Consider the following 27,540-nt stretch of genomic DNA (forward strand, 5'->3'; position numbering starts at 1 on the left):
CAAACAGACTCTGTTTGATGTTCCTTTATAGTTTAATTTTTTTTTCTAATTTACCAAAAGACATTGAGATTAGACTATCTAGCACACATCACTTACTCTAAAGAAGGAACAGTAGTTGGCTCTGGCAGTTTTGGTGTTGCTCTGGAAGTGGCAGTTGTGTTGTCAGAAATGTTCTTGTTTCCTATCGAAAAGACATACAGATTTAATTACATAAATTTTCATTGAATTGGATTATGGTTATAGAAGAAATAAAGAGTTTCAGATATTAATGTAAACTTTATTAGTTGCTTTTAATTTGCTGGTATACCATTCAATGTGTAACATTTATTTACTTAATAAGATTTACACTTTCTCACTACAGGGGCTCCATATGGCACACAAATAATCAGTAATTGTTGTCTCACTGTTGTCTCAATTCCAGGTCCTGAATGGACATCTTTCAAGAAAGGCTCATCTTGCCTTCTTCTCACAAGGCAGGGCCTTATGTGGGACATTGTAGAGAGTAAGGGAAGGGACCTTAACAGAAATATGCAAGAATTGTTACCTAGGCAAAGAGGGCTAAAACATTCTTTAAATCTTAGGAAGCAAGATAACATTCAGAAGCAGCTCAAATGACTCCCTGATTCACTGGGGTATTGGAAGGAAGAGAGGTACAGCACAAGAGATAAGCTATAATAACTCTTCTGTTATAGCTTATCTCAATAAAGTGTAGTTCTAGTCTTCCTGTGGAATTGATTTACTGGTCTGGTCTACCTAGCGGGACTGACATATATTAAAAGCTTTCTTTTTGTAAATGTTTTTGGTCCGTAAATAGCTGCACTCTTTTTGAGACAATTTTAATTGTTATGGTTAAATTATTGGATTGTTGATTGATTTCTAAATGTTTCTCTAATATTTTAGTACTTGATTGCTTTATTATTACATCAAATTGTTTTTGAAACTGGTAGGTTGTTTTGTTAATTTATATCTTTCTGAAGAAAAGCCAGGTAAGAAATGTTTAAAATAAATAATTGCAGTTTTTATTATTATACAAAGCAGAGAAAAAATTCACCTAAGCAAAATGAAAGCCATTCAAAATTTATTCCAAGAATCAATTAGAAGACATTGTATATATAACCTACCTTGTTCTGCAGTTTCCTCTTCAGTTTTTGCTCCAAGTATATTAGCAGCAATATTCACCATATTTAAAATGGCATCTAGAAAAGTGTCAAACACAATTTAGTCACTTTTACTGAAATTTGTTCTGCTAGGTATACAGTTTTTGAGCAATAAATTACATATACATGTATATGTAATACAAACGAAAATTCTCATAATAATGAGGGTAGTCAAGAATTTAACAACATATGTCAAACAACATAGTATTTTCTGAAAAATTCACCACCATTGCTTAGAACTAAGAAAATTAAATAGTTTCCACCTATTGCCCTTACTGAAATCCAGAGTGAAACTCATTCAAAATCTGAAAGCTGGTTTGAAATATTGCATTCTTGTTTGATACAATCTAAATACATATTCTACAGTTACTCAGAGAGTAGTTTTTATTTTAAGAAAGTGGATACATACAAAGAATTAACTATTTAATTGGGATTTTTAAATAACAACTTTAATAAAAAAATAGAAAAGCAGATGAGATCATTAAGGGCTGAACCATGTCCAGTTCAATTTATTGTTATGAATGTTGGAGGATATGTTTGCCATTATGTGATTGGGAGAATTATCATTAAAAAGCTGAAAGATTTCTCTCACTCCCCCCAACCTTACTTTCTGTAGGCTACTAGTAGTAACTGAGCTGAAAAATTAGGAAATATTGATGATTTACAAGTGAACCATCATTTGTTACCTTTCAACTAGCTAAATCAAGATTGGCTAATAATTGCATGTCTAATATCAAACAATAAACCAGGGAGCTCACCTGGTTTAATTATGTTCTGAGATAAATCAAGTAAGGGGGGGAATCAATCAAGAGTAGAATTGGAGGTAAACTCATGATGAACTGGGTAGTTTTCCAATTATTTATTGTTTAAGTAGATAATCTTTTGGTGAAAGGGAGCCAGATTTTGGGGAGCCCTTGAGCAAAGTAGGCAGGGCAATAAAGAGAACAGAGCTTTTTCTTGGGTTCTGGGGGCAATTAATGTGGTGTGCTTTTAAAATTATGTTAACGTTATTGCAGGACTCACATTTTCACATTTCTTTGTTCACAGTGGTGAAAAACAATGCTACCAATTTCTATAGTGGTCAAAGGAAGCTCTAAGAATCACAAAGTCAATACTTGGAGAGCCACAGATTGTCAATCTACCATAGAAAGTCCTGCATATTTGACTATTTTAAAATGAATAATTTTTGTTATTTCACTTTAGCATATATGTTTTAGATGTAAACTATTATATGTGTTGCTATGTTGTACTATAATATTTGTTTTTGTTGAATATGTAAAATACTGCTATTCTGTTATATTTGTAAAAGTGTACTTTGATTTTGTTGTTGATTTTCATTTTCTCCTTTTGTATTTTACTCTGTATTAAAATATTCTGTTTTGATTGCATTAGTGAACTTACACCAGGAATGAATGCATTTCTTGTCATGGCTTGGCCCTGGGGACACTATATGACAATGATTTCAGTCCTTCTGTCAGGTAATGTCCAGAAAGTGGTACTGGGAGCTAGTATTTGGTATTTGAGCTGTTGGTCTGCAACCTTTTAAGGAATTCTGCCAATTATCTGTATTTTATATACATACCAATGAAATAATTATCCAGACTATTAAAGTGAAATACCATCAATATGATGATGGTACAAATTTCTATTATTCATTATGAGTTGTCAATAGCATAGAACATTGCCTGGATTACATAATGGGCCAGATAAAAATCAAACAACTGAAACAGAATCCAAAGTACTGCTGAACAGCAAAAAGATTAGGATTCATTCTGTTCTGAAACGGATCATGTTCCTTAGGAAGGTTACAATTTTCAAGCTTGAAAATGCATGGAAAACTATTAAGAAACACAAAGTACATACAATTTAATTTACATAGTAAATTAAAATTTACATAACAAGTACTAAAATGTTTAAAATAAAGAATACTTAGAAATATTATAGAAATAATAATGTTCAAGTTCACAATGAATTTGAATTAATCGATGGCAAAATGTATGATCAGGTTGGTTTGATATTAGCTGGACAGAATGTCTTAGCTCATGATGTAGAGTAAAATGCTATAGAATTATAAAAAGTATTTCACTTAACACATATGGCCAGAAATATTCTGTAAGATCAATTTCATGTTTGTTGTTGATGTTTTACACATAATTTTAGTCTATGGCCTTAAATACAGTATTGCTCATTTTAAATACTGAATCACACTTGGCATAGGGCTTTGTGCATGCACCCAAGAGTACTGTAAATGCCCCTACCTGCAAGACCATGTTTCCTACTACATAATTTTAGGAATTATACTTAATGTTTTCCATGCAGTCAGATATACAACATATTTTTCACATTTGTATTCCGCTCTTCTGAAAGTTCAGCATGACATTTATCTATGGATTTTACTTCACAAATGATGACAATCCGGCCTTCCTCTTCTCAACCAGCCTCTTGCCCAAACAGGTAAGTGTACCAAAATCTTTAATATATTGTGGAGTCCTTGGGGTTCTGTGAGCTTGGTTGTTTTCTTGCAGACGTTTTGTTATCCAGCTAGGTAACATCTGCAGTACTAGAATGGAATGAGGTTTACTCTCTGTTTATATATTGTGGTATGCCCTGCCAGTGTTGGTGGTTGGATTATAATCAAGGACCTACCAGAGGAAAAAAATAGAACAAAACAAAACCCACATCCCCACCAACACTGGCAGGGCATACCACAATATACTGTATGAACAGAGAGCAAACCTCATTCCATTCTAGTACTGAAGATGTTACCTAGCCGGGTAACAAAACGTCTGCAAGAAAACAACCAAGCTCACAGAACCCCAAGGACTCCACAGTTCAACCCTGAGCTACACATATTCACTTTAATATATTCCATGTTTTTTACTTTTGGTGATGCCAAATCTGTGTATTATTATAATTATTTTTTATTTCTATACTATTCTTCTTTCCAGAAGAGATTAAAATTGTTTATAAAAGCAATCTTTAAAAAGCAACAAGCTCTAAAAATAAATACAAAAATAAAATAGACTAATTTTAGCAGTGATATAACAAGTAATATATAAGGCCACCCAAAATACAGTTTGGCACTGGAAAAGATTGGCAAACAGGCAGATTGAAGACCTGAATTGAGAATTATTGAATTTTTTGAATTGAGAAATATTGAACTTTTTAGGATTATTGAATTTCTCAAAAGTGAAAGTATGGGATCAAAGTGCTATGTATTCTTTCTATATTCATCACTTATATCAGATTTCCCCATAATCCTTTTACATATTCTAACAAATGGCTCCAAAACAAGCTTCCCTTTTACGCATTTTAAGACATGCATATCAACAGCATCCTGAAATAATTTTCTACACTCTTTCCTAAATAGTTTATTTATTTACCTGGGATTATGCCACTTAATCACTACCAGCTCTGAGGAGCAGCTTACTATCCCTCATCCATAAATAAGGTGAAAACAACAGAGTAACAAAAGCATAAAAAATAACTTCTGCTTATTCACCAAGGAGCATTAACATTCTAGTAAACACCTCACTGTAATATATCTGAACATATCTGCCTGTGACATGCAGGAACAACCAGGTTTTAACAGTTTTCCTACAAATATTTCTTAAACTTTTTAAGAAGATGAGAAGTAGATTTTAGTGTACTCACTTGTGGCAGAACCAAGTAGATTTTTTGAAGATTTTTCTTCTCTTACATCATAGTCCAAAGGATAATCTGTTTAAAAATGAAGAAAAAATTATACTTAATCAAATACCTCCTTTTAAAGATCAGATCTGCTTGCTTAGATTAATTAGAATAAATCTATTCTGGAATAGAATAGGAACTACTGTATCATATCATTTAAATGATCCTTTATTAAATATACCACAGCAATACAAGATAGCACTATCATATTAAAATCGTAGTTAAAAGTTAGAGTAGATACTATGGGCTCTTTATGCAGCCTTAAGAGCAAATGTCTTACTTCCTGTTGTAGCAGTACATCAAAACAAATATGCAAACCAAAAAAAAGATACTGAAAAATGAAATGAAAATGAAATGAAAGATCTAGTCTTGTGGTCTTACAATGATTTCTAACAATGTTATTTTCCACCTCCCTATATGTCTCTTAGGCCTTATCAAGCTTCTTAGCTTTTATTAACCTTATTAGGTTATATATAGGAATCTGAGGAATGGCTTTTACCAGAATGATATTGTTATATAAATATCCGTACCTGGCAGATTGATTTTATGAAACTTAAAGATCAGATCACAAAACAGATGTGAATTTAGTTCTACTGCAAATATTTTAATAATTCTATATTTTTAGCCATTTATACATAGATCAGAATGAAAAATATTCTTCACAATTGCTTTCTAAAATATATACAATTTAGACTTCCAATGTCCTTACTAAGGAATGCAAAGGTACTATGATAACTGACAGGTACTTTAAATATTTTCTAGGTCCATTTTGCTATTATTCACCAAAAACAAAAACTCAATACTCAAGGGAGGAAATCTGTTAAAGCAAAAGTTCTGTACAAATTTCATTAGCCACCACGTTGTTTCTCCAAAACTAAACAAAACACCCCAGTAATAGATATAACAACAGAATGTTAAAAAGCAAAAATCTGTAAGTTTAAGCTTTTACTAAACCAAATGAGTTTTATAATAATTGTAAGCTATTGAGTTTTTTCCAGCACGTCAGATGTTTAAAAAAGCAGGAAGTAAAGGAGAAGAAAAATAAAATTATGTTTGATGTTCAATAATTCCTGTCCCCAGTTTTAATTTTAGATGAAATTGTAAAAAAGCTTCCAGGAATGCAATTTAGCTGTCAAACTGCAGCTCAGGTGTCCCAGAACTTTCTGGGAAAATGAAAGAGGAATAACTTTGGAGTCATCTATTTTTTGGAAAATTCAATTTCTCTAGTTACTATTTCACAAGAATTTTAGGATGTGTTTTTAAAACATATTTTCACAATTATAAGGTTGCTTATTTATAACTATGGCTCCTCATGGGTCTGTACAGCCACAAATAATAGTTTTTGTACCTATAGAGTGCATAGCTTTGGAATGTTCTATAGCTGAGATTTTTGACATTTTCTGTCCTACTTAGCGGAGCCATCCTTACATAAGAAGGCTCAGTTCCACTTACCAACATTGTAATAATGATGAGTGCCCATCCAGTAAAAAGGAAGGCATTAGAAAGATCAGTAGGTGGGCTATCCAGAGAACAGGAGAGAGACACAGTGTACTAGCTTTACCCTGCTCACCCGTTAACACCCATCTGGATTTTATTCAGCTGAAACCCATACCATCAAGAAGTTCCAGTTCTACTGAGCTGCAGCTCACCTGGAACAGTTCAGCAGAACTTCCAAAACACAATATGTTTCTTTCGCATCTGAAGCAAAATATATTTTCCATTTTGTGAAAACCCCTGGGAATAATCAACAAGCCAAAACTCACACAGACATGGCTAAAGCCAGAATCTGAAAAGCAAGCACAAACCAAGTGGCTGGTACAAGGCCAAGTCACCTAATGCTATACAGTGCCTATTCCCCAAAAATATGTCTTGAGGAACAGTTACGCCAATGTGAAATTGGGAGAGTGGAAGAATCCTCCAAATTTCCTTCTCCTAAACACATAGGGAATACTTAAGCTATTAGAGGAAATCTGTTCCCCCAGTAAAAAAACAGTCCAGAAGCCATATACAAGCCAAACCAGATTCAAGGCCCAGTAGTGTATATCTTAGAAATATAAAAAAGCTAGATGAAATAAATAATAAAAAAGAATTATTTTTTTTAAAAAAAGATTCAGCTTATTTGTTTGCTGAACAGGGAAAACCATTCATAATACAGACTGAAAAAGACCTGAGGTAACAGTGGGAAATGACCCACTAGGCAGGCCCACTGAATGGAGGAGGTGGCTCCCTATTCAAATCTCAGCTAACAAACATTCCAAATCCATGTTCTGAAGAAAATTTAAACCTTTATGTGTGATGTCCTACAATCATGAAAAAGGACTCATTTAAATAAATACAGATTAAGTCTGCAGAGATCTCCTTTGACTGGGGAATGATTCACTTCCACAGATCTGTGTAATGAAGAGAAGGCTCTAATGGTGGCAACCAAGAAGTGTATAGAGGAGTTTCATAGGAAAGGGCCCCTCAAGCTCACCCTTGATTTCATCTCATAGATCAGAAGTTGGCTTACTCCCTTAACAGATCTAATTATCCTAGGGCTTAACATTTTTTTTTTCTAAGACAGTGAATGTTGACTTAACATGTTCAACAAAGATATGAAACAGATCACAATGTAGTTATTGCAGGATTATGAATATTTCTAAAGGATTCACAAATTTTGCTCACCACAGTAAATAAAAGTTAGATTTTGTGATTGATACCGCAGTACTCTTGCAGAATACAATATACAAATAACCTTGCAGTGTGAGTGTATGTGTGTGCATGCATGGGTGCATGCATTTATAGGGAGTTATCTATTTTTTAACTGTTTAATATGAGTTCCTTAAACTTTTCCTTTTACAAAAATAAATGTCTATTCTTATGTACTTCTTTTAGCTACCCTACTTAACTCATCAGGCTTGTTCTCTTATGCCACCCAAGTAAAACTCCTTCTTTAATTACTAAGTAACTATAATAAATCTTAAATTGTGAGCAATTGGTTTCCTTACCATAATCTTCATCAAACAGTTCTTGTCTTTCAGAATGATACTGTGAATCAGCAATTTCTTCATATTCTTCAACCATACTAGTTCCAAATACCCTATAAATAATATTTTAATTAAACTGATTAAAGAAGTGACAAATCATGATTGTTTCCTTTACCACCAAAGACTAATTTCACACTAGCATAGTGCATAAAACTGAAGTGCAATGCATTTCCCCAACTCTCACTATATCAAGGTTACCACAGACTTGACTGTTCAACTTTTTCACACTGGTCTTTATATATATTCAAATATCGTACATTACAGCAACTATGATTCTGTGGTGCTTGTTTAGCCTTGAAAAACTAATTCATCTAAATGAATAATTTTTGCAAATACCACCAAACAGAAAGATCATTTCAAGAATATAAAAAGCATAAAAATAATAATATTTAATACCTTATAAGGCTTAAAGGACAGAAATGTTCTGATCCAAAATGCGATACCAACTCCACCTGAAAAATAAAAAGTATTTAATAACTGAAGAGTTAAAAATGAATTAACAGTTCTTGTATAAAGTAAAGATAAAATAAAATAGAAGTTCACATAAAGTTAACAGAAGGAATCTTGTCAGGCTCTGTTCTTTTCATGCATTAGTGTGTGGAGCCACAGAGTGTACCCATGCCTTAGGCTTTCAATATTATGAAGATATTGCTAACCTTTAAATACTTGATGAACATCTGAAGCAAGAGAAAAGAAGAAAAAAAGAAAGCATCAGTTGACTACATGCATGCCACAGGCAACAAATTAGCTGCTTATGCAATTAATAACAGTGAATGCTGTAAATTTCCTTTCCTTCCCTCTCCCGCCATCCCAATAAGCTGCTATGAATTTGCAGAAAACGGTAAGATGCTCACTACAGGACACAACATGCAGTCAAATTATCACAGCTGTTTGTTATGTAGCCAAACACCTGGCATGCTTCATAATTACAGATGAATGCTAAAGGGAAAAAAACCCCAATACAACAAAAAATAAATATCACTGTTTTATTCTAGTTGTATACAAGGGTATTGTGTACAATAAGGAATAAAGGCAGTCCCTGGGTTAAGAATGAGATCCGTTCTGCCTTTAACACGAATTTGTATGCAAATACTTACAAATGGGCGGCCTATTACTAAAAATGGCGGATGGCGTTCTCCTTCCTTGAGCTGACGAACTGCTGAAGCCATGCAATGTTTTCATGAACCACTGAAAACAGGCTGTATATTAAAAACGTGTGGCTTCAGCAGCTCATGAAAACATTGTGCGGCTTCAGCTGTTTGTCGGCTCAAGGAAGGAGAGCGCTGTCCACCATTTTTAGTAATAGGCAGCCTGTTCTTAAGTACGAGTTGTCAGTAAGTCAGATGGCCTTAACCCGGGGAATACCTGTACTTTGATATAACCAACTGCACTCTGCTGATTGCGCAGATAACATGTAAACACAGAGTCCACAAAAAAGGAGCCTGTTTTATTTATTTTCAGTTTATTTCTTCTATTTTTCTTGTTTGCTCTCTTGAATGAGTGTAGCAGCAGCAGCAGCAGCAGCAGCAGTAGTCATTATACAATATATATAATAAACAAGAACAAGGAATAAAAGACAGCAAACTGGACAGGACCAAAAACAAACCTGCACCACTTAAAGGAGCCTTCAAACACCCTTGCCAGAGGCCTGGGCAACTAGCCAGCTCTTCAAGGCCCTTTGAAACACAAACAGGGTGGGGCTGTTTGAATCTTGGGGGGAATCTTATTCCAGAGAGCTGGTTCTTTGACAGTGAAGGTGCACTTCTGGGACCCAAGAGGTGCATTATTTAATCAAAGGAACCCAGAGTATGCCAATCCTGACAGACTGAATCAGCCAAACAGATATTATGGGAGACAGGTGGTTCCTCAAGTAACCAGACTCTATGCCATGCAGGGCTTTACAGGTAACAACCAGTACCTTGAATCACACCTGGAAGCAAAATGGAAACCAGTGCAGATAGCAAAGCAGGGATGTTACAGGGGCATGGCAAGGCATGCCCATCACTGCCCGTGCTGCTGCATTCTGGACCAGTTGAAGCTTCCAGGTAGGCTTCAAGTGCAGCCCTATGTAGCATGCTTGCAGTAGTCAAGCCGTAAGGTGACCAAAGCATGAATGACTGTTTGAAGGGCCTCCTAATCTAGGAAGGGGCACAACAGGCACACCAGATGAAGCTGTGTAAAGGCCTTCCTCACCACAGCTCCCACCTGCTCATCAAGCAGGAGCTGTGCGTCCAGGAAGATCCCCAAATTGCACATCATCTTTGAATGGGGAAGCTCTACCCCATCCAACTCAATCCTACCAAAACCAAGGGGCTGTGAGTGTTTGGGCCACTCACAGCCACTTGGTCTTGGTAGAATTGACTTTGAAACAGTTTCTCACTATCCAAACTCACACAGCCTCCAGGTACTGGGACAGAACATTGTCAGTTTTACTTGGCTGGCCCAGGGGTCAAAAGATGTATTTGAATATCATCAACATACTGATGATTCTGAACTGGGCCCAAACTGGTGGACGACCTCACCCAACGGTTTCACACATATGTTGACTAGGAGGGGAGAGAGAGTAAACCCCTGTGTCACCCCACAAACAAGAGGCCTAGGGAACAATCTCTTCCTCCCCCGACCAACACTGGCCCCACAGAAAGGAAGAAAACTACCACAAAACATGTCCCCAATCCCCAACCGACTGAGCCAAATTATAAAGATACTGTGGTCAACAGTATCGAAAGCAGCTGAGAGATCAAGAAGCACAAGGATATATGCACTACCTGCATCCTGGTTCTACCACAGGTCATCTACAAGCACAGCCAATTGTCTCAGTACTAAATCCTGGCCTGAAACCTGACTGAAACGGATCTAGATAACTCATTTTCTCCAGAGTTCTTATCAACTACTTTCTCCAAAAAGGGAACCAACTACCTTTTCCACAACCTTCCCCAAAAAAGGAAGGTTGGAGACTGGATGATAGTTATCAAAACGCTTTATGTCCAAGGATGGCCTCTTGAGGAAGGGACACCCTACCGCCTCTTTCAAGCAGGAGGCACTACCCCCTCTTCTTCAAAGAGGCTGACACTACATCATGCACCCAACTGAGGTCACCTCCTCTGCCACTTTTCTGACGCAACAGGTAGCCAAATTGACAGTGCAGAGACCTTGTTCACTGTTCACTGCCTCAGTGGTCACAGACTCACTCATCCCAGATCTTACCACCAGAACACACCTCAGGCACCTCAGCCAGCCCTGCCCAATGACAGTCCAAGTCAGAGGAGATCTGAGTGACTTTATCCACCAGACAGCTTGAATAATCCTTACAATGGTTCAACTTCCAGGGGAGGTATGGCAAACTGAAGATGGCTCCACAAAAGAAGAGCCAACGACCACAGCAAAGACCAAGGAACCAGTGGGTAGACTGGTTCCTTGGAACCTCTCTGGATAACAAGAGAACAGGAGATTGCTCACATGTGCTCCAGATGGGTGCTCCTCACAAGGAAACCACAGGACAACAGTCCCCCATGGGTTTGAGTGCCAGGAGACAAAGGGATTAATCATCAAGCTCACAACTACGGTGGAGTCTTTTGGAAGACACTAAGTTCACAAACCTCACTTTCTAATCACTTTCAGAAATTGTCTATTAACTACCTTAAAGCTATTAGATACTTTCAGAACAACATGTTAGAAAAGACTTCAACTCTGAACAGAAGAAAAACTAATTACAAGCTTAAGAACTTAAAGAACTTGAAACAAACAGCAAAAAGCTAAATAAGATTTTGGTCTAAGGAAGTTATAAATGGAATATTGACTTTTACTATAAGATTTTGGAATTATCTATTTAAAACAAACCAACTTCTTGTGGGAAACTGACTTATTTTGGTTATCCTAGTTATTGCAAGTCATAACAATAGATAAGTGATAATTTTGAATACTGACCAAAAAGGGCCATAATCTGCTTCACTCTGTATGCACATGTAAATTCACATCACACACACAGCAGACATTTAGCATGCAAATATAAGTTTCTAAGGACTCAGAGTGTATGATGTGGAATAATGAATTCAAGTCACAGAAAGGCAATTATCAGAGTATGAGAAAAAGAATTAGTGATAAGAAGAGATTAACAAGGAATCCACTGGTGGACAATCCATTGACAGATAACAAACTCATTTTTTGATACATCAAGCAGAATTTGAATAGCTGCCTGTCAAAAATACTGTAAACTGGATTCTTATGGAGGGTTTATATGATGATCTAAATGGTCCCTTCTATGATTTATTTCATCTGCCCTACTTCTGACAGTGAAATTTTGCTTAAATGCATGCATGTATCAGTTACACAGCATATGTAATGGGAGGCCAAAACATATTGCCCTATGCAACTTCATAGCTATGTGTTCTTAATAATACAATTCCTCTTTGTCTACTTTAATGAGAAAGTTGCAATAACCAAAAATAAATTACCTTTACATATTTTGCATACATCTGTTCATCCAGAGGAAAACTCTGGACATTTCTTTCATCTCTGGCATGAAAAGTACCTAGTTTGACCCACTTATTTGTTGGATACCTAGGAATACAATGCATAAAAAATCAGAAAGCACAATGATTTTGTGATTAAACAGCAAATTAAAACGTCACATAAATTATTCAATACTTCCTACTTTACAGCTGATGTATGTAATTATATGAAATTAAAATGGAAAGCACTTAAGGCAGCCTGTTTAGCCTAAATTTATTATATTAAAAAAGCAGTTCAGTATAACTGCGATAAACCTAGCTGAAACCTTATGTATTTGTAAAGTTATCTATTCAATTTTTTTCTGCAAAGAAGAGAGCTGCAAATGAGAATTTTTAAAGAAATATTTGTCTGAGTCATTAAACTCTAAATAAGCATGCTGGATTTGCATGCTGAAGACATGGAAATTACAAAGATTATGAAATTACAAACACTGAAAATGACTTTCAGTTTCACTAAACTTCATGACAATAAATTCTACAACTGCACTCTTATCATGAGACATACCTGTCACTGATAGAAACCAGAAAATCCTTGGGAGTGGATGAGAATAACTCATGATTAGCAATATCCAGCTGCTTTACTTGAATGGGCTCACACAATTCAACAACAAACCTTCAGGATAGATAAAAAGTACACAGTGACCTGCACGTTCAAAGGTAATTTTCAAAGAATAGCCAACAACCATTTCATGGCAATTTATCCCAGAAATGTGCTTCAAAATGAGCTAAGACATTTCTCAAGTGCATTCTCCATTGGTTTTCACACAAAGAAAGCATCAGCAATACAATAAAAATCACTGTGCCAAAGTAGGCTCAATAACAACTTCTTATTAACATATGATTAGCTTGAGGACATGTTAAGTGCCATACCACTTGCTTCATTCTCTTCAGCTACCAAATATGGCAAGGAGATGCACATGTTCTAAGAGAGTACGCGTGCTTTCAAAAAAACTAGTTTCTCTCATATAAGTGGGTACAGGACTGCAGCTCTAAGAATACTGCAAGAAGTCACAACTTAGCAATGAACAGGTACTTTAATGAGGAATTCTGAATAAAAATAAAGCCCAGTTACAGTTTTCCCAAATCTTAACTACAGGGAATTTTAAATACTTGGATTGGAAAATAACATCTAAATGTGTTCTTGCATTGAAAGATTAACACATTTATGGCATTCCCAAGTAGGCTGCCTCAGCACGGCAGGGGGTGGGGGCGATCCTCAGGTTGAAGAACACCAGGAGTATAAGCTAATTCTTCCAGCAGGATCACCCAAAGTGTGAACGTCATTCCAGCTGCCCAGTTAAAGCAGTAAGGCACTTGTGTAAGACACAGCAATATAGGAAGATGCTGGAGTCAGATGATCATGTTAGTGACAACAGCAAAGGCATCATTTCATAGGGCATGGAAGAAGGCAATAGTAAACCTCTTCTGTATTTTACTAAGAAAACTACATAGACAGACAAGATAAAGTGATGATAATATAATGCCAGATGATGGGTCCCTCAAGTTGGATGGGACTCCATTTCCTACTCAGGAAGAGCTGAGGATTTTTCAGAGTATTAATAGTGTTTATGATGTGGCTAGATTAAAAAGTTCCAGATGTCTTACTGCAGATGTTGCCATGCAGGAAAAGAAAATCCCAAGCTGCAAAAGTGGACTTATAGTTGGAACATGAAACACAAAATGCATGAACCTGGGAACATTCAACATAGTGAAAGATACATTGAACTACACACTGACATCTTAGACATAATTCAATTGAAACAGACTGGAATCCAACACTTTCAGTCAAAATACATGACTGAATTCAGGACATGAAAAATTATGAAGGACAACACTGCTTTCATAGGAAGGATATAGCAATGCAGAAAATGACTGAATATTAGACTTTGCAGACAACTCTAACACGATGTTAGAGTTTATGCTCATCATTCAAGTGGATGAATGTTATATTATCCTTAATAATTTCAAGTCCAAGTTCATGAAAGCAAGATGTGTTCCTTGTGGATGGAGACTGGAATATCAAACTTGGATATAGTAAGAAGGAAAATGTAGCTGGACTTTATGATCTAAGAAACAAAACTGCAGCTATTTATCACCATGACAAATATGAATTGTATATTATTTCAAGTAATTATGTTAAGACATGGAATGAAGTTTAAAAAGACATGTTAAGTTGGGAGCTGAGGAAAATTTCTGTGATAAAGATGAATGTTTCGCCTAGAAAGATGTTTTCGTTTCAGACAACACCTGTTTTGGCAACTGATGTACCATTTTAACAGTGGAAAAAGAATATACAGTGGGGCAAAGAAGTATTTAGTCAGCCACCAATTGTGCAAGTTCTCCCACTTCAAAAGATGAGAGAGGCCTGTAATTTTCATCATAGGTATACCTCAACTATGAGAGACAAAATGAGAAAAAAAATCCAGAAAATCACATTGTCTGATTTTTAAAGAATTTATTTGCAAATCATGGTGGAAAATAAGTATTTGGTCAATATCAAAAGTTCATTTCAATACTTTGTTATATATCCTTTGTTGGCAGTGACAGAGGTCAAACGTTTTCTGTAAGTCTTCACAAGGTTTTCACACACTGTTGCGGGTATTTTGGCCCATTCCTCCATGCAGATCTCCTCTAGAGCAGTGATGTTTTGGGGCTGTTGCTGGGCAACACAGACTTTCAACTTCCTCCAAAGGTTTTCCATGGGGTTGAGATCTGGAGACTGGCTAGGCCACTCCAGGACCTGGAAATGCTTCTTACGAAGCCACTCCTTCGTTGCCCGGGCAGTGTGTTTGGGATCATTGTTATGCTGAAAGACCCAGCCACGTTTCATCTTCAATGCCCTTGCTGATGGAAGGAGGTGTTCACTCAAAATCTCACGATACATGGCCCCATTCATTCTTTCCTTTACACGGATCAGTCGTCCTGGTCCCTTTGCAGAAAAACAGCCCCAAAGCATGATGTTTCCACCCCCATGCTTCACAGTAGGTATGGTGTTCTTTGGATGCAACTCAGCATTCTCTCTCCTCCAAACACGACGAGTTGAGTTTAGACCAAAACGTTCTACTTTGGTTTCATCTGACCATATGACATTCTCCCAATCCTCTTCTGGATCATCCAAATGCTCTCTAGCAAACTTCAGATGGGCCCGGACATGTACTGGCTTAAGCAGGGGGACACATCTGGCACTGCAGGATTTGAGTCCCTGGCAGCATAGTGTGTTACTGATGGCAGCCTTTGTTACTTTGGTCCCAGCTCTCTGCAAGTCATTCACTAAGTCCCCCCATGTGGTTCTGGGATTTTTGCTCACCGTTCTTGTGATCATTTTGACCCCACGGGGTGAGATCTTGCATGGAGCCCCAGATCGAGGGAGATTATCAGTGGTCTTATATGTCTTCCATTTTCTAATTCTTGCTCCCACAGTTGATTTCTTCACACCAAGCTGCTTGCCTATTGCAGATTCAGTCTTCCCAGCCTGGTGCAGGTCTACAATTTTGTTTCTGGTGTCCTTCAACAGCTCTTTGGTCTTGGCCATAGTGAAGTTTGGAGTGTGACTGTTTGAGGTTGTGGACAGGTGTCTTTTATACTGGTAACAAGGTCAAACAGGTGCCATTACTACAAGTAACGAGTGGAGGACAGAGGAGCCTTTTAAAGAAGTAGTTGTCGGGCAGAGTGATAATCACAAACACTCCTGTTTGTGCAGAGCGCAGCAAAAACTCCAGGAAAATATTAGCCATGACAGCAAACACAATGCAATGTTCATTTCTTGTTTCCCAAAGAAATCCAGTCAGAAAATATATACTAACTGGTGTTTATTGATAAAAATGCAAAATTCCATAAAATGCAAATATCATACAAAATATAAAGAATAACACATCTTCTCATTTAATGTAGCATCCAAGACTTATTAGCAACACAAGCTTAACAAAATCTCTAGCTACAAACTCTTAGAGAAGAGGTACACTACTTGGTACTTTGTTACAACTACGTAGCCCATAAAACCTACATAGTGGCTAACACTAAAACAACTAACAACTACTCAGAGAGGCTGCACATTTTCCTCCCCTTGTATTATAGCTCTATGCCACCCCCACTGGGGTGAGCATACACACGCCAATAGGTGGCAGTAAATAGCACAATACACAACACACAATAACAGGTGTTTTTCACATGATCTCTGTAGCCAAAATATTATTTGTTATTGTTGTAAAGATAACAAGATGAATCCTTTCCCATGAGAAAGAAAATCCTGACAGTAGTTACAGGTCTGTGAGAGCCAGACATCTTGCTTGTTTGTAGATGACCAAATACTTATTTTCCACCATGATTTGCAAATAAATTCTTTAAAAATCAGACAATGTGATTTTCTGGATTTTTTTTCTCATTTTGTCTCTCATAGTTGAGGTATACCTATGATGAAAATTACAGGCCTCTCTCATCTTTTGAAGTGGGAGAACTTGCACAATTGGTGGCTGACTAAATACTTTTTTGCCCCACTGTATCTAAGTTTGTGTGGCAAGGGAAAAAAAGCCACGAATTAAATATAAGATGTTACAAGTTGCAAAGGAAAGAGGTGGATTGGGTTTACCTGATTGGAAATTGTATTTTGCAGCCTGTTGTTTGTTTTGAATGAAAGAGGGGTGTTGCTGAGAAATAGAAGACTTTTAAAGTTAGAAGGACATGGTCTGAGATTGGCATGGATATTTGTGGTACAATAAAGTCAAGGTCAATGTAGATTTCAAAAATAATTGTTAGATGTCTCATACTGAGCATATGGAATAGATACAAATCCAGGCTGTGCCAGAAAACACCTTTGTGGCTCTCAGCACAAGAAGCATTCTATAGATGAGAAATAATAGGCAAACACAAATGGTTAACATATCATGAGATACTAGAATTATGTCAAGGAGAACACAAAATAAAATCAAGAGAACAACTGATGGCAGAAGGGCACAGTTGTCAATGGCTTTCTTATTTATAGTTATCAGAAAGAAACAGAATTGTATACAAACTTTTACTGAAATTTGAAACAGAAAAAGAACAAGTTAAGGAATGTATGAACCGTTTCTTGAAAACTTATTCTTTTTTCACTTTTGCAAAAGAAATTCTTCAATTAAAATAGTAACTTTATTGAAAATGTACTTACCAGATTTTAGTACTGCATGGATTTAGCATATAGAGGTCCATATTTTCCATTAATATTGCTGATGTACTCTATCACAAATGAGAACATAATTCATTAGCGGAAACTGTTTAGAAGACAGTTAAGTATTTTTTGGCTTTTTGGTAGAATATTTGCATCATTACACATATATACACAGATACACATTAATGGCAGAATTACAAAAGACTGCACAATTTTATGTTTTATTCCAACATAAGATCATGTCTAAAAGTTGTTTAAGCTGGCATATACAGGATACCTTTTTGGCCTGTACTACCACCACTCAATGAACCTGATGCTGCTCTTTACCTCTTTAAAGTCTTTCTCAAGAGAGCAGAGGACAGGCTGACTTACTCCATAAGCAGCAATGGAAACCTCTTACAATGCTGAAGGGAAATTGAACTTATTCCTACCATAAATCTCAAATTTGATTGCAGCTAAATACATTTATTAAAAACAAATGAATCCACATGAAGCAGTTTTCTAAAAATATAAACTACAGTGTTCTTAGGTGTTGTTGTTACCTTTGCTTCTGGGTTAGCTGCCAGTATTTTGGCACCACACTCAACTGAAGCGTAATTATTCCTATTTTTTTGGACTTTTTTGGTAAGATGTTGACCTCCATTGGAAGAGGGATGCATTGACTGACCTGCATACCAGACAAAACGTACCAAAGAATTAATAAGAAACATTTTAAATCTATTATTACCAAGCTCTGAAGCTAAAGCAATTCATAACAATAACTAATATTCTTTGGTACTAACAGCTTATCAATAGTAATTCCTATACCACACTATCTACTACTTGTAATTATTTTGAACTCTCTTTAATTTTAACTACAACATGTTAATACCGTATAAGTTCTAAGAGGTATAACATGAAGAGATGCTACTATATAAAAAGATTTGTAAAATCTCCCATGCTATTTAAAGCTAATATACTGCCTAAAGATATTGCAATAAAGGGCAGTCATGAAATATGAGTAACAGAGTATCCTACCAGCAGTTTACAAAACTCTGAAGACACAGGAGATAAAAGCTGTTCCCAAAAGCCCTGCTTTCTACAAGTACTATAATATTCATGTTCTTGGTAGACACATTTTTCCTTTAAAAGTTTAAGTACATCACAGTTCATTACAGGTAGTCCTCAACTTACAACCATTCGTTTAATGACCGTTCAAAGTTACGATGACACTGAAAAAAGTGACTTACAACCAGTCCTCGCATTTACGACCATTGCAGTGTCCCCACGGTCACATGATTAAAATTGGGCCACTTGGCAACTGGCATGTATTTATGATGGTTGCAACGTTTCAGAGTCACAACTGTCATTTGCAACCTTCCCAGGGGGCTTCCAACAAGCAAAGTCAGCGGGGTGAAGCCAGATTCATTTAATGACAGCGTGATTCACTCAATGATTATGGTGATTCGCTTAACCACAGCAAAAAAGGCCATAAAATCGGACATGATTCACTTAACAACCGCATCGCTTAGCAATGGAAGTTCTGGTCCCAATTGTTGTTGTAAGTCAAGGACTACCTGTACTTTGTAGAAGCCTGCTTTTAAGGAATGTATCTGCTGCTCTTATGTTTTATTGTACTGAATTTATTTATTCATCACTCAGAAATGATGGCAATAAATCTTTGTAAAATAAATCAATAATATTCAAGAGGTGGAGGGTATCATCAGGCCTGAAAAAGTTACTGATACCTCACTATTATTTATTTGAATATCTTTTCTTTATCCTGCCATTCCACAGAGTCATCAGGCCAGGATCAGATTATGTCCTGGTTACCACTTAATTTTCTCTAGCTGTGTTAGTTTCATATTTGAAAGTATGTTTACATTAATAGAGTGTTCAGAAATGCAAATACAAGGTAAATTTAACCTACTATTACTGCCAGGTTATACAGTCTTTTTCATTACCTCTTTTTGCAATGTAGTGAGACCAAACTGAAATTGTGGTCAAAGAAATAAAAAGCATTTATGGTACACTGAATTATTAGAGATCCATAGCAAACAACATGTCTCTTATAAATCAAATCCTTCTCTACACCTTCTACATGCTCCTTCAACAGGAGAAATTTCACAAAGGTCTTGATGGAATCATAAAACACAAGTCCTTATAGATGAGCTCAAGACCTCTGGTTATGCAGTAATGAAAACTAAACTGAGAGAGGAAACCAAGTTGGTTTTCCCACAAGTCTAGCTGAAATACATTACTTTAGCAAAGGCAAACTGAAAGTTTAGCAGTTCTCAGAGGTACTTAATATTTGAATTACATATAGTGCACCATGTTTTACAGCAGTCAAAATAACATGTGAAAGAACTTACCATTTAAAATTCAATACAAAGGAAACTGGAAAGAGAAACAGACATAGCAATAGACAGGGCAAAAATATGCAATTAACTGATATCAGCTTAGGTTTAATTTGAAGGAAGAGAGGTACCTTCCAAGGGATGTGGAAGGCAGAAAAAGTACATCAGTACTTTTTCTGCCTTCCACATCACAGTTCAGATAGCCTACAGATAGGCTATGGCTGAAAGTAGGGAGCAAATTCTTGGCCAGGGATATATCAGAATATAAGCAAGCACAGCGATTGAAGGAAGGCTGCCTTATCTTTAGAATCAGAAAGAAGTGAATGATTTTAGTAGCAAAAATATTAAATCAGAAGAAAAGCTGCCAAATTAGAACTGCAGGAACAACTGCTGTAGTTTAGGAAGAAATTACTAGGGTATGCAATGAAGTCTGCTAAAGGCAGTGAAGAGAAGGACCATATTTGCACAGAGGAAAAACAGTTGGCAACTGCTATAAATGGAATAGCAACATGAGTTGCTAATAGACTGAATGTACAGAATACAGGTAGTCCTCATCTAGTGACAATAATTGGGACCAGCAACTCAGTCGTTAAGCAAAGCAGTCACTAAGTGAAACTGCAACTGTGCTTATGATCTTATTTCAGCTTTCCTTTGGTTTACAGACTTGTGAAGGCTGTAAATGTAAGGATTTGTCATAAAGTTACTTTTTCATCAGCATCATAACTGTGAATGGTCGCTAAACAAGGCAGTCGCTAAACATGGACTATCTGTAGAGGAAATTATATTTTACTGTTATTTCTTCTATTCCATACATTCAATCTATTTGCAACTCATTGCTATTTACAACACTTGCAAAATTAAGCACCTATTCAACAAGCTGTGTATGTAACATTATCAACAATCATCAAAATATATGAGAGAGTGAAAAGATGAAGAGTTCAGTCAAAGGCATTTAGGGCAATGATGAAGCACTCATGTAGAAATATCAGAGGAAGAGGACTGCCAAGTAACGGAAAGTCCTTGGCAGAGACATAAAATGAAGAGGAAGCAGTAGGCTTCTCTTGGCACACTGAACTAGAAACAAGCACAGGCATTCACAGAACACAGAATCACAGGGTTGGAAGGGACTTTGGACAGGAATTCCCATATCATCCAGATAAATGGCTGTCCACCTTTGCTGTTCCACTACTTAATAGTTCCCACAGTGAAGAAGTTCCTCTTTATTTTAAATTTAGATCCCTCTCTGTAAAGCTCAAGCCATTGGTTCTTGTCTTACACTCAGGCACTAAGGAGAATAAATCCACAACCCCTTCACTGTGACTGTCCTTCAAATACCGGAAGACTGCTATCATACCTTCCTTTAGCCTTTACTTCTTCAAGCTAAACATACTCAGTTCTTTTAACTGTTCTTCACAGAATTTAGCCTCCAAATCCCTCACAATCTTTGTTGTTCTTCTCTATGCTATTTCCAGTTCTATCTCTTCCTATGATCTCAACATTGTTGATGCAGACCAATGCTGGTTTATGCTTAATCTGTGGTCTAAAAGGACATCCAGGTCCTTCTCGCATGTGCTACAGCTGAGCCACATATCACTTGACATATAACTATCTGATTTTTCTGGAGTGCAGAATCCTGCATTTCTTGCCACTGAGCTGTATTTTGTTGGAAAAGGCCTAATCCAAGTCTCTCAAGATCCTTTTGAACCTTGAGAGCCTGACTTCTGATTTGTTCAGCAATCCCTCCTAGCTTTGTGTCATCTATAAATCTGCTGAGCATCTCTTCAATCTCCTCATTCAAGGATACAAAAGCTTTGATAAACAGGTTTATTAAAGAAAAGTTAATTAAATTGCTATGAATTCCAGTAACTGGTATGTATCAAATGTAAGCCCTATTTATAATAAAATTGTTTAAATTCTTGTGCCTTTTTCTCCTACCCATGTGGTATATTGGATTTGAATCTACTCTCTCTTGGGGAAAAGGGAAAGTTTCCATATATCTCTTCTTTTAGTAACATGCTAGACTTGTTTCAAGCTTTTTGCTTCTGAATTTTTGAGAACTGGCTTTCACAGCCAATGTAGAAGTACCACTGATGTTCAGTGGGTCTGGTCAGGGACATTGCATGGATAGAAATCTGGACAGACTGAAGAACACTAGCAATGAAAGAGACAGTCCTATTAGTAATGAATGAAGACTTGATGAAAATAGTAAGAGAACCACTTCAAGACCCATCAGAAAAACCTAAAGCACAATGGGAATCAAGCAGGAGAAAGTGATCAGTTGTAATTAAAGGCAAGAGAGAACTTAGGGTAAATGAAAACTAACAAGGGATAACAGGTAGCCCTCGCTTACCAATGGTAATTGGGACTGGGAACTCCATCACTAAGCGATGTGGTTGTAAGATGTGACATCACATGACTACACTGACTTATGATGGCAGTTCTGGCAGTCCCAGTTGCCATTGTTAGGCAAATCCTATGTGGTTGCAGCATCCCATGGTCATGTGATCATCATTTGCAACCTCCTGCCAACTTCCCCACTGACTTTGCTTGTTGGAAACCAGCAGTGAAGGTTGCAAATGGTGATCATGTGACCGCAGGATGCTGCGATGTTGTAATTGTGACCCAGTTGCCGAATGCCCGAATCGCGATCACGAGATGCTGTGATGGCTACAACTATGATGACCAGTTTTAAGTATCCCTCGTTCAGCGCCATCATAACTTCCAATGATCACTGAACAAGCACATTAAGCGAGGACTACTTGTATTAGTAACGAGCTGTTCAATTTTGATAAGGGCACTTACACTATACAGAGTAAAGAGATTAATTACAAATAGAAAAAATGGAGACAACAGCCTCACTGATTTGAAGGAAAATAGGTCAGTAGATAGAAAAGGATGAGTCAAAAGATTTTATTTTGTCAAAACAGAGTAGCTTCAAATGGACACATCTGAGACAATGCATTCAACCTGCTGAGCAAGACATTATATAATACTCATTATTAGCCAGTATCTAGATCATCAGAAACCAGCACTCTCTGGTAATAAGTAAAGTTTACCTATCTGCCCTGCATCTTTTGTAATGGATACAGCCTAACTGTGATGGAATGGAATTATGAAGGCCAGACTCAGGGAGAAAAACGTTTCCTTTCATCTCCTGAGGTGAGAGGGAGAGATAAGAGGATGAGACTGGCACCTCCTGAGGAATTCACAATGTTGTGGCTGGCATTACTTGGGAACTGGGGTTTCAGTCTGGGAAGATTCTTGCTAGAGGTTGTAGCTAATAAACATTGCTGGACTGAATTTGCATGGTCTCTTGGAGTTCCTTGGGCTAAGCCTGACATCAATCTACATCATCATGACAGGTATGCTGGGTCCGGCGGCTCTCCTCCTCTCATGTTTTTTTCAAACTACAGTCCGGCCCCCCCAACATTCTGAGGGACCGTGAACTGGCCCTGTTTAAAAAGTTTGAGGACCCCTGCTCTACATGAATTCACAAATGAGTTAGATTCTGACCGCTACAAATCCCACTGCCCAGTCATAAAAATCTTACATCCAATTCTTCAGGAAAGTAATTCTACGGTGTTTGAATATTTAGATGTCTCAGTATGCAGTTATGATGTAATTAGACTTACAATATTAAAGTTAAGACCACTTTTTTATAGGAAATGTTGTGGTCACTGGAACTGCAAAGCTGCTAACAAAGCTTTAGTAAGTTTCCTTTGGAACATCTGTATCTCAGAACAAAGAAAGACTTGGCATTGCTTAAGTATCAAATAAAATTAAAATTAGAGCATATTCTTTTTAAAGGAAACTAAAGAATCAGAAAACAAAATGAACCTTAACTATTTTATTTTAAAGGGAGAATTCTGTTCAAAGTTTGACTATAAACAACTAAACTCACTCTTTTCTTTTTCCACTTCCATAACCTGCTTCTTCCATTCATCAAATGTGGGAATATCTCCTGGGTCCTTTGGGGTTATTACAGAAGTAGGGTCAATTTCTCCTGCTTTTCTCTGCAAAAGGCAGCAAAATAGTAAACATCAGGTTTATTGATATTAACAAAAGATCAAGACTGTATGTAGGTAATGTGAGTATCCAAACTTGTACTGATCATTTAAAATGTAGGATATCACTACAGGCCTAACAATTAACTGGCAAGGCTACAAGATTGCAGAATTTCCTGTTGTATTGGGGGCAATTATTTGAAAATAGCTCCTGTTCCAAGTTTTACTGACTCACTATCATGAGGGAATTAACCCAGGCAAGACACCACAATAAAAGTGAAAACACAGCATACCCTGTTGGAAAAAAGGTTTTGTATTATTTATGCAATGCCACTACTTTTCATTTAAATTATAAAAATATATTTACTCCTTTTTAAGTTGAATTATTCATTATAATGCTTCCTTCAAAGACCGTTCATAAAACTCAGTCACATTTAGATTTTTGTCTGGAGAATCAGGATAGAGACTACCAATTTGCCTGCATGATCTACAGAAAATGTGTTTCCTGAAGCCCCTATAGAACTTGGGACAGCAAAAATCCCCTTCTCCCCCTCAATACTTTTTCATTGTTCTGTCACCAGCTGAAAATGGCTTATGTGAATAAAAGAGGGGGGTCTTCTCAGTTACAGAGCCTAAGTAGCAAGACAGACCCTTAAGCACATTATGTCTGCCTCATTTTTGACCTGCTTGAGACCACCAGGTGTTTCAGAGCCTATTCATTCAGATGGGTTGCATTTGCTGGCTTTCGTACTATTTATTTTATTATTGTATGTTTACTATACTGTAATTATTTTGTTTATAAGGTATTATTTATAACATTATACTGCAAGTCACCTTAAAATACAAGGTATAAGCCTCTGATAGAAAAGATATTATTCTTATAAAAAATATAACACAAACAAAATACCATGAAAAAAGAGTTGTTGCAGCAAGAAAAGAATCAACATAAATAAAGGCTGTAAAACTATGCAGGAAGAAAGCATTTTTGTTCATATGATTTGAGTTTCAAATAAAATAAAGCCTGAGAGAATATTATACCATTTTTATTATCACATATTGGGACGTAGCTGTCTACCTCCTTTCCTCACAGATACAATATTAACTGGTTTTGAAAGCATTAAGATTCTTCAGTACTTGCTTTTGCTTAGATACCATCCTAACATTTTTAGTCCCACAAATCAGTGAATAAAGTAACGTCCTTGCACCATTTTGTCCTTGCAATTCTTCAGAGAAAAAAATCTTAATTTTGGGGCAAAAAAAATTATCTAAGCCCACAAATACCCTTAGCAGCATTAGTGCCTCTCAAACTACAGGTGTATCACATAATGTTATTTCACATTTCTACACACCAAAAATAAAAATGTGATGGGCAATTCTATCATTACTATAGATCCATTATTTCCAACAGTAAAAAAAAAAAACCACAGAAATGAGTAATATGTTCTTGTCAAAGAAAGATGTATAACTTTCTAACTAGTTTTATTTTTAAATAAATCTCTCAAAATTTTTCTTATTGGACTTTTTGGACTGCAAAGAGATTACTGTTTCAGTTTGTACAACCCATATGATTTTCCCACATTAGTTTTTAAACAGAGTATATGATGAGCAGAAAATGTACAGTTGAGATTTAACACCAGATTGTTTACCTGACCATAAAATAAATTACTTTTTTCAAATGAAGCAAAGCAATATTTGCTTAATTTACAATAAAAAAAAAACCATAAATCTCTGAAACTCATTAACAGATAAGTGGAGGGATTATTTTTAATGTGAATTCCAGAAAATTGTTTGATTTTAATGTATTAATTATGAAGTCTACAGATAGCTATAGCATCCCCATTTTTGAACTGCAGTTATTTAATTGGATTGGATGACCCTAAGTAAATCCATGTAGTTCAAATTGTTTATAAAATTTTTCCAAACACAGAGAGCAGTACTTAGAAACAAATCTTGTTTTATTAAACAGCAGAGGTATCTGTAGACTATGGTCAAAAGTTAAGATGGCAGTCATGATGATATGATCAAAGCTCCACCTATTTTGGTGTGAAAATAACCCAAATATAATACCCAGGAGAGCAGGGTTTGGGGGAGAAGTTTAGGCGGGGGAGGAAGCGTTTAGTTACCTCTGCTCTTATGTTACCCGAAGCATTCAAAGCAGACTTTGGAGCTGTCTTTTGCTCGCTTGCAGAAATTTTGGGATCAAATTCCGATTTTGTCCTCTTCCCTTTCCTTTGTGAAGAGATATTTTCTGTATGCTGACCTACAAGGCTATAAAATATGTAAACATTCAAAACTTAAAGATTTCCAGCTATATATGTCACCAAGATTTTAATAAATTATTATAAGTTATTATATGAACATATAAATACATAAAAAGGACTGCCACTAAGATACAATAGCAAAAATCATTTCAATACTCACCCCTCTGGTGAAGTGACAAGCGTGGAAGGCTCACTCTGAGAATCAGCTTCAAGTGCCCCACTGATATCACAGTCAGATTCTGACTGTTCAACTTCCGTAGCGCTAACTATAAGGACATCAGCACTGGAATTTTCTATTGCACTGAAGGGCGGGGGGGGGGGGGAACAAACCAAAGATTTAGAATACTATTCAGACATACATAAAAAAGCAAGATTACACTCTAGAAAAGAAATGTCAAATTCACTGTTTTGTAAAAAATTTAATACCTGTCTTGCTTCTAGATATACATTTCAATTCAAATCCAAGATTTGAACGATGTCTAAATGAAGTTAGCAAGAAATATATGTAAAGTTATATGTTTTCCATATTCAGATATTTGAAGAACTGGATATGGTGGGAGAGAAGCAGCATAAACAAGAGGAAGATAAACCTACTTTACGAGTTGTCTGCTGAAATTCCTTTCAGAGTTCAGCTCTAAAAAGAATCTAATTCTCATTTGGAACTTTACTGAGCAACTATGAGAAAGCCTACGACCATAAACTATGTTGTGTAGTACAAACTACAATGATGCAAAAATAGCAAAATGTCCATAATGATGTCACAATGTAAACCCCAGCCTTTTGTACTTTGTTCCTACTTACATATGCAAGTACATAAGTCATGTAGTTTGCATTGCAATGCTGCAATACACATTTTGACATTTTCCCCTTGCCTTCCTCCTGCAGATGACCATAGATAGTAGATAGCTCTTATACTAAATGGCTTTCTAAGAAGTTGGGAAATCAGCTCTTAAACCTGGGTAAACAGTGCCTCCTCCTTCACAGATAACCTACAATAAAGCTGCTTGAAGTAGCTTCCAAATCAAACTGATCAATCAACATATTAGATGACATCACTGTCATACAAAGTGATTCCAATACTCCCTGTTCAGTATAAAGCTGAGCCAGAAGGACATCAGACCCACAACACCATGCAACCGCATTCAATCAGCTCATATCCCTATCAATAACTTAGAAGTAGCTAAGTAGCGACTCAGTAGCTCCCTCACAAAATATCCATTTCTGATTGCTCTCCTGTTAATCACTCTGCTCTATTTATATTTTTTCTAAAGACAGTTGGGTGAGACTATCTTATCTGCTTGTTTCTTAAGAGTAACTAAATGCTATTACTATTTAGCTGGACTGAAAAAGGAGATTCTATTTATGAAACAGTACTATTCAAAGGACTTCAAAGAAATATCAGTTGTTAACTT

The 27,540-nt window shown here is 36.4% G+C and overlaps 1 protein-coding gene across 4 annotated transcripts in view; it reads right to left on the reverse strand.

The window, feature by feature from the left end:
- SUCO (SUN domain containing ossification factor) overlaps positions 1–27,540 on the reverse strand; it is a 55,499-nt gene that overhangs the window by 16,357 nt on the left and 11,602 nt on the right. For 3 of the 4 annotated variants that reach the window (XM_088153079.1, XM_088153077.1, XM_088153080.1), the window contains 13 exons: positions 26,289–26,429; positions 25,991–26,135; positions 23,765–23,876; positions 18,070–18,194; positions 17,528–17,595; positions 12,890–12,997; positions 12,328–12,433; positions 8,530–8,550; positions 8,270–8,325; positions 7,835–7,926; positions 4,812–4,877; positions 1,122–1,196; positions 97–181 (listed from right to left, as the gene is read on the reverse strand). In XM_088153079.1, the coding sequence (XP_088009205.1) occupies positions 97–181; positions 1,122–1,196; positions 4,812–4,877; positions 7,835–7,926; positions 8,270–8,325; positions 8,530–8,550; positions 12,328–12,433; positions 12,890–12,997; positions 17,528–17,595; positions 18,070–18,194; positions 23,765–23,876; positions 25,991–26,135; positions 26,289–26,429 (1,200 nt within the window). The remainder of the gene's footprint in view (positions 1–96; positions 182–1,121; positions 1,197–4,811; positions 4,878–7,834; positions 7,927–8,269; positions 8,326–8,529; positions 8,551–12,327; positions 12,434–12,889; positions 12,998–17,527; positions 17,596–18,069; positions 18,195–23,764; positions 23,877–25,990; positions 26,136–26,288; positions 26,430–27,540) is intronic. The other variant, XM_088153078.1, reaches the window with a different exon arrangement.

Source organism: Python bivittatus, unplaced genomic scaffold (genome assembly GCF_059951505.1).
Source record: "Python bivittatus isolate LINGU-HERP-01145 unplaced genomic scaffold, Pbiv_v1 ctg000700_np1212, whole genome shotgun sequence".
Taxonomy (NCBI): Eukaryota; Metazoa; Chordata; class Lepidosauria; order Squamata; family Pythonidae; genus Python; species Python bivittatus.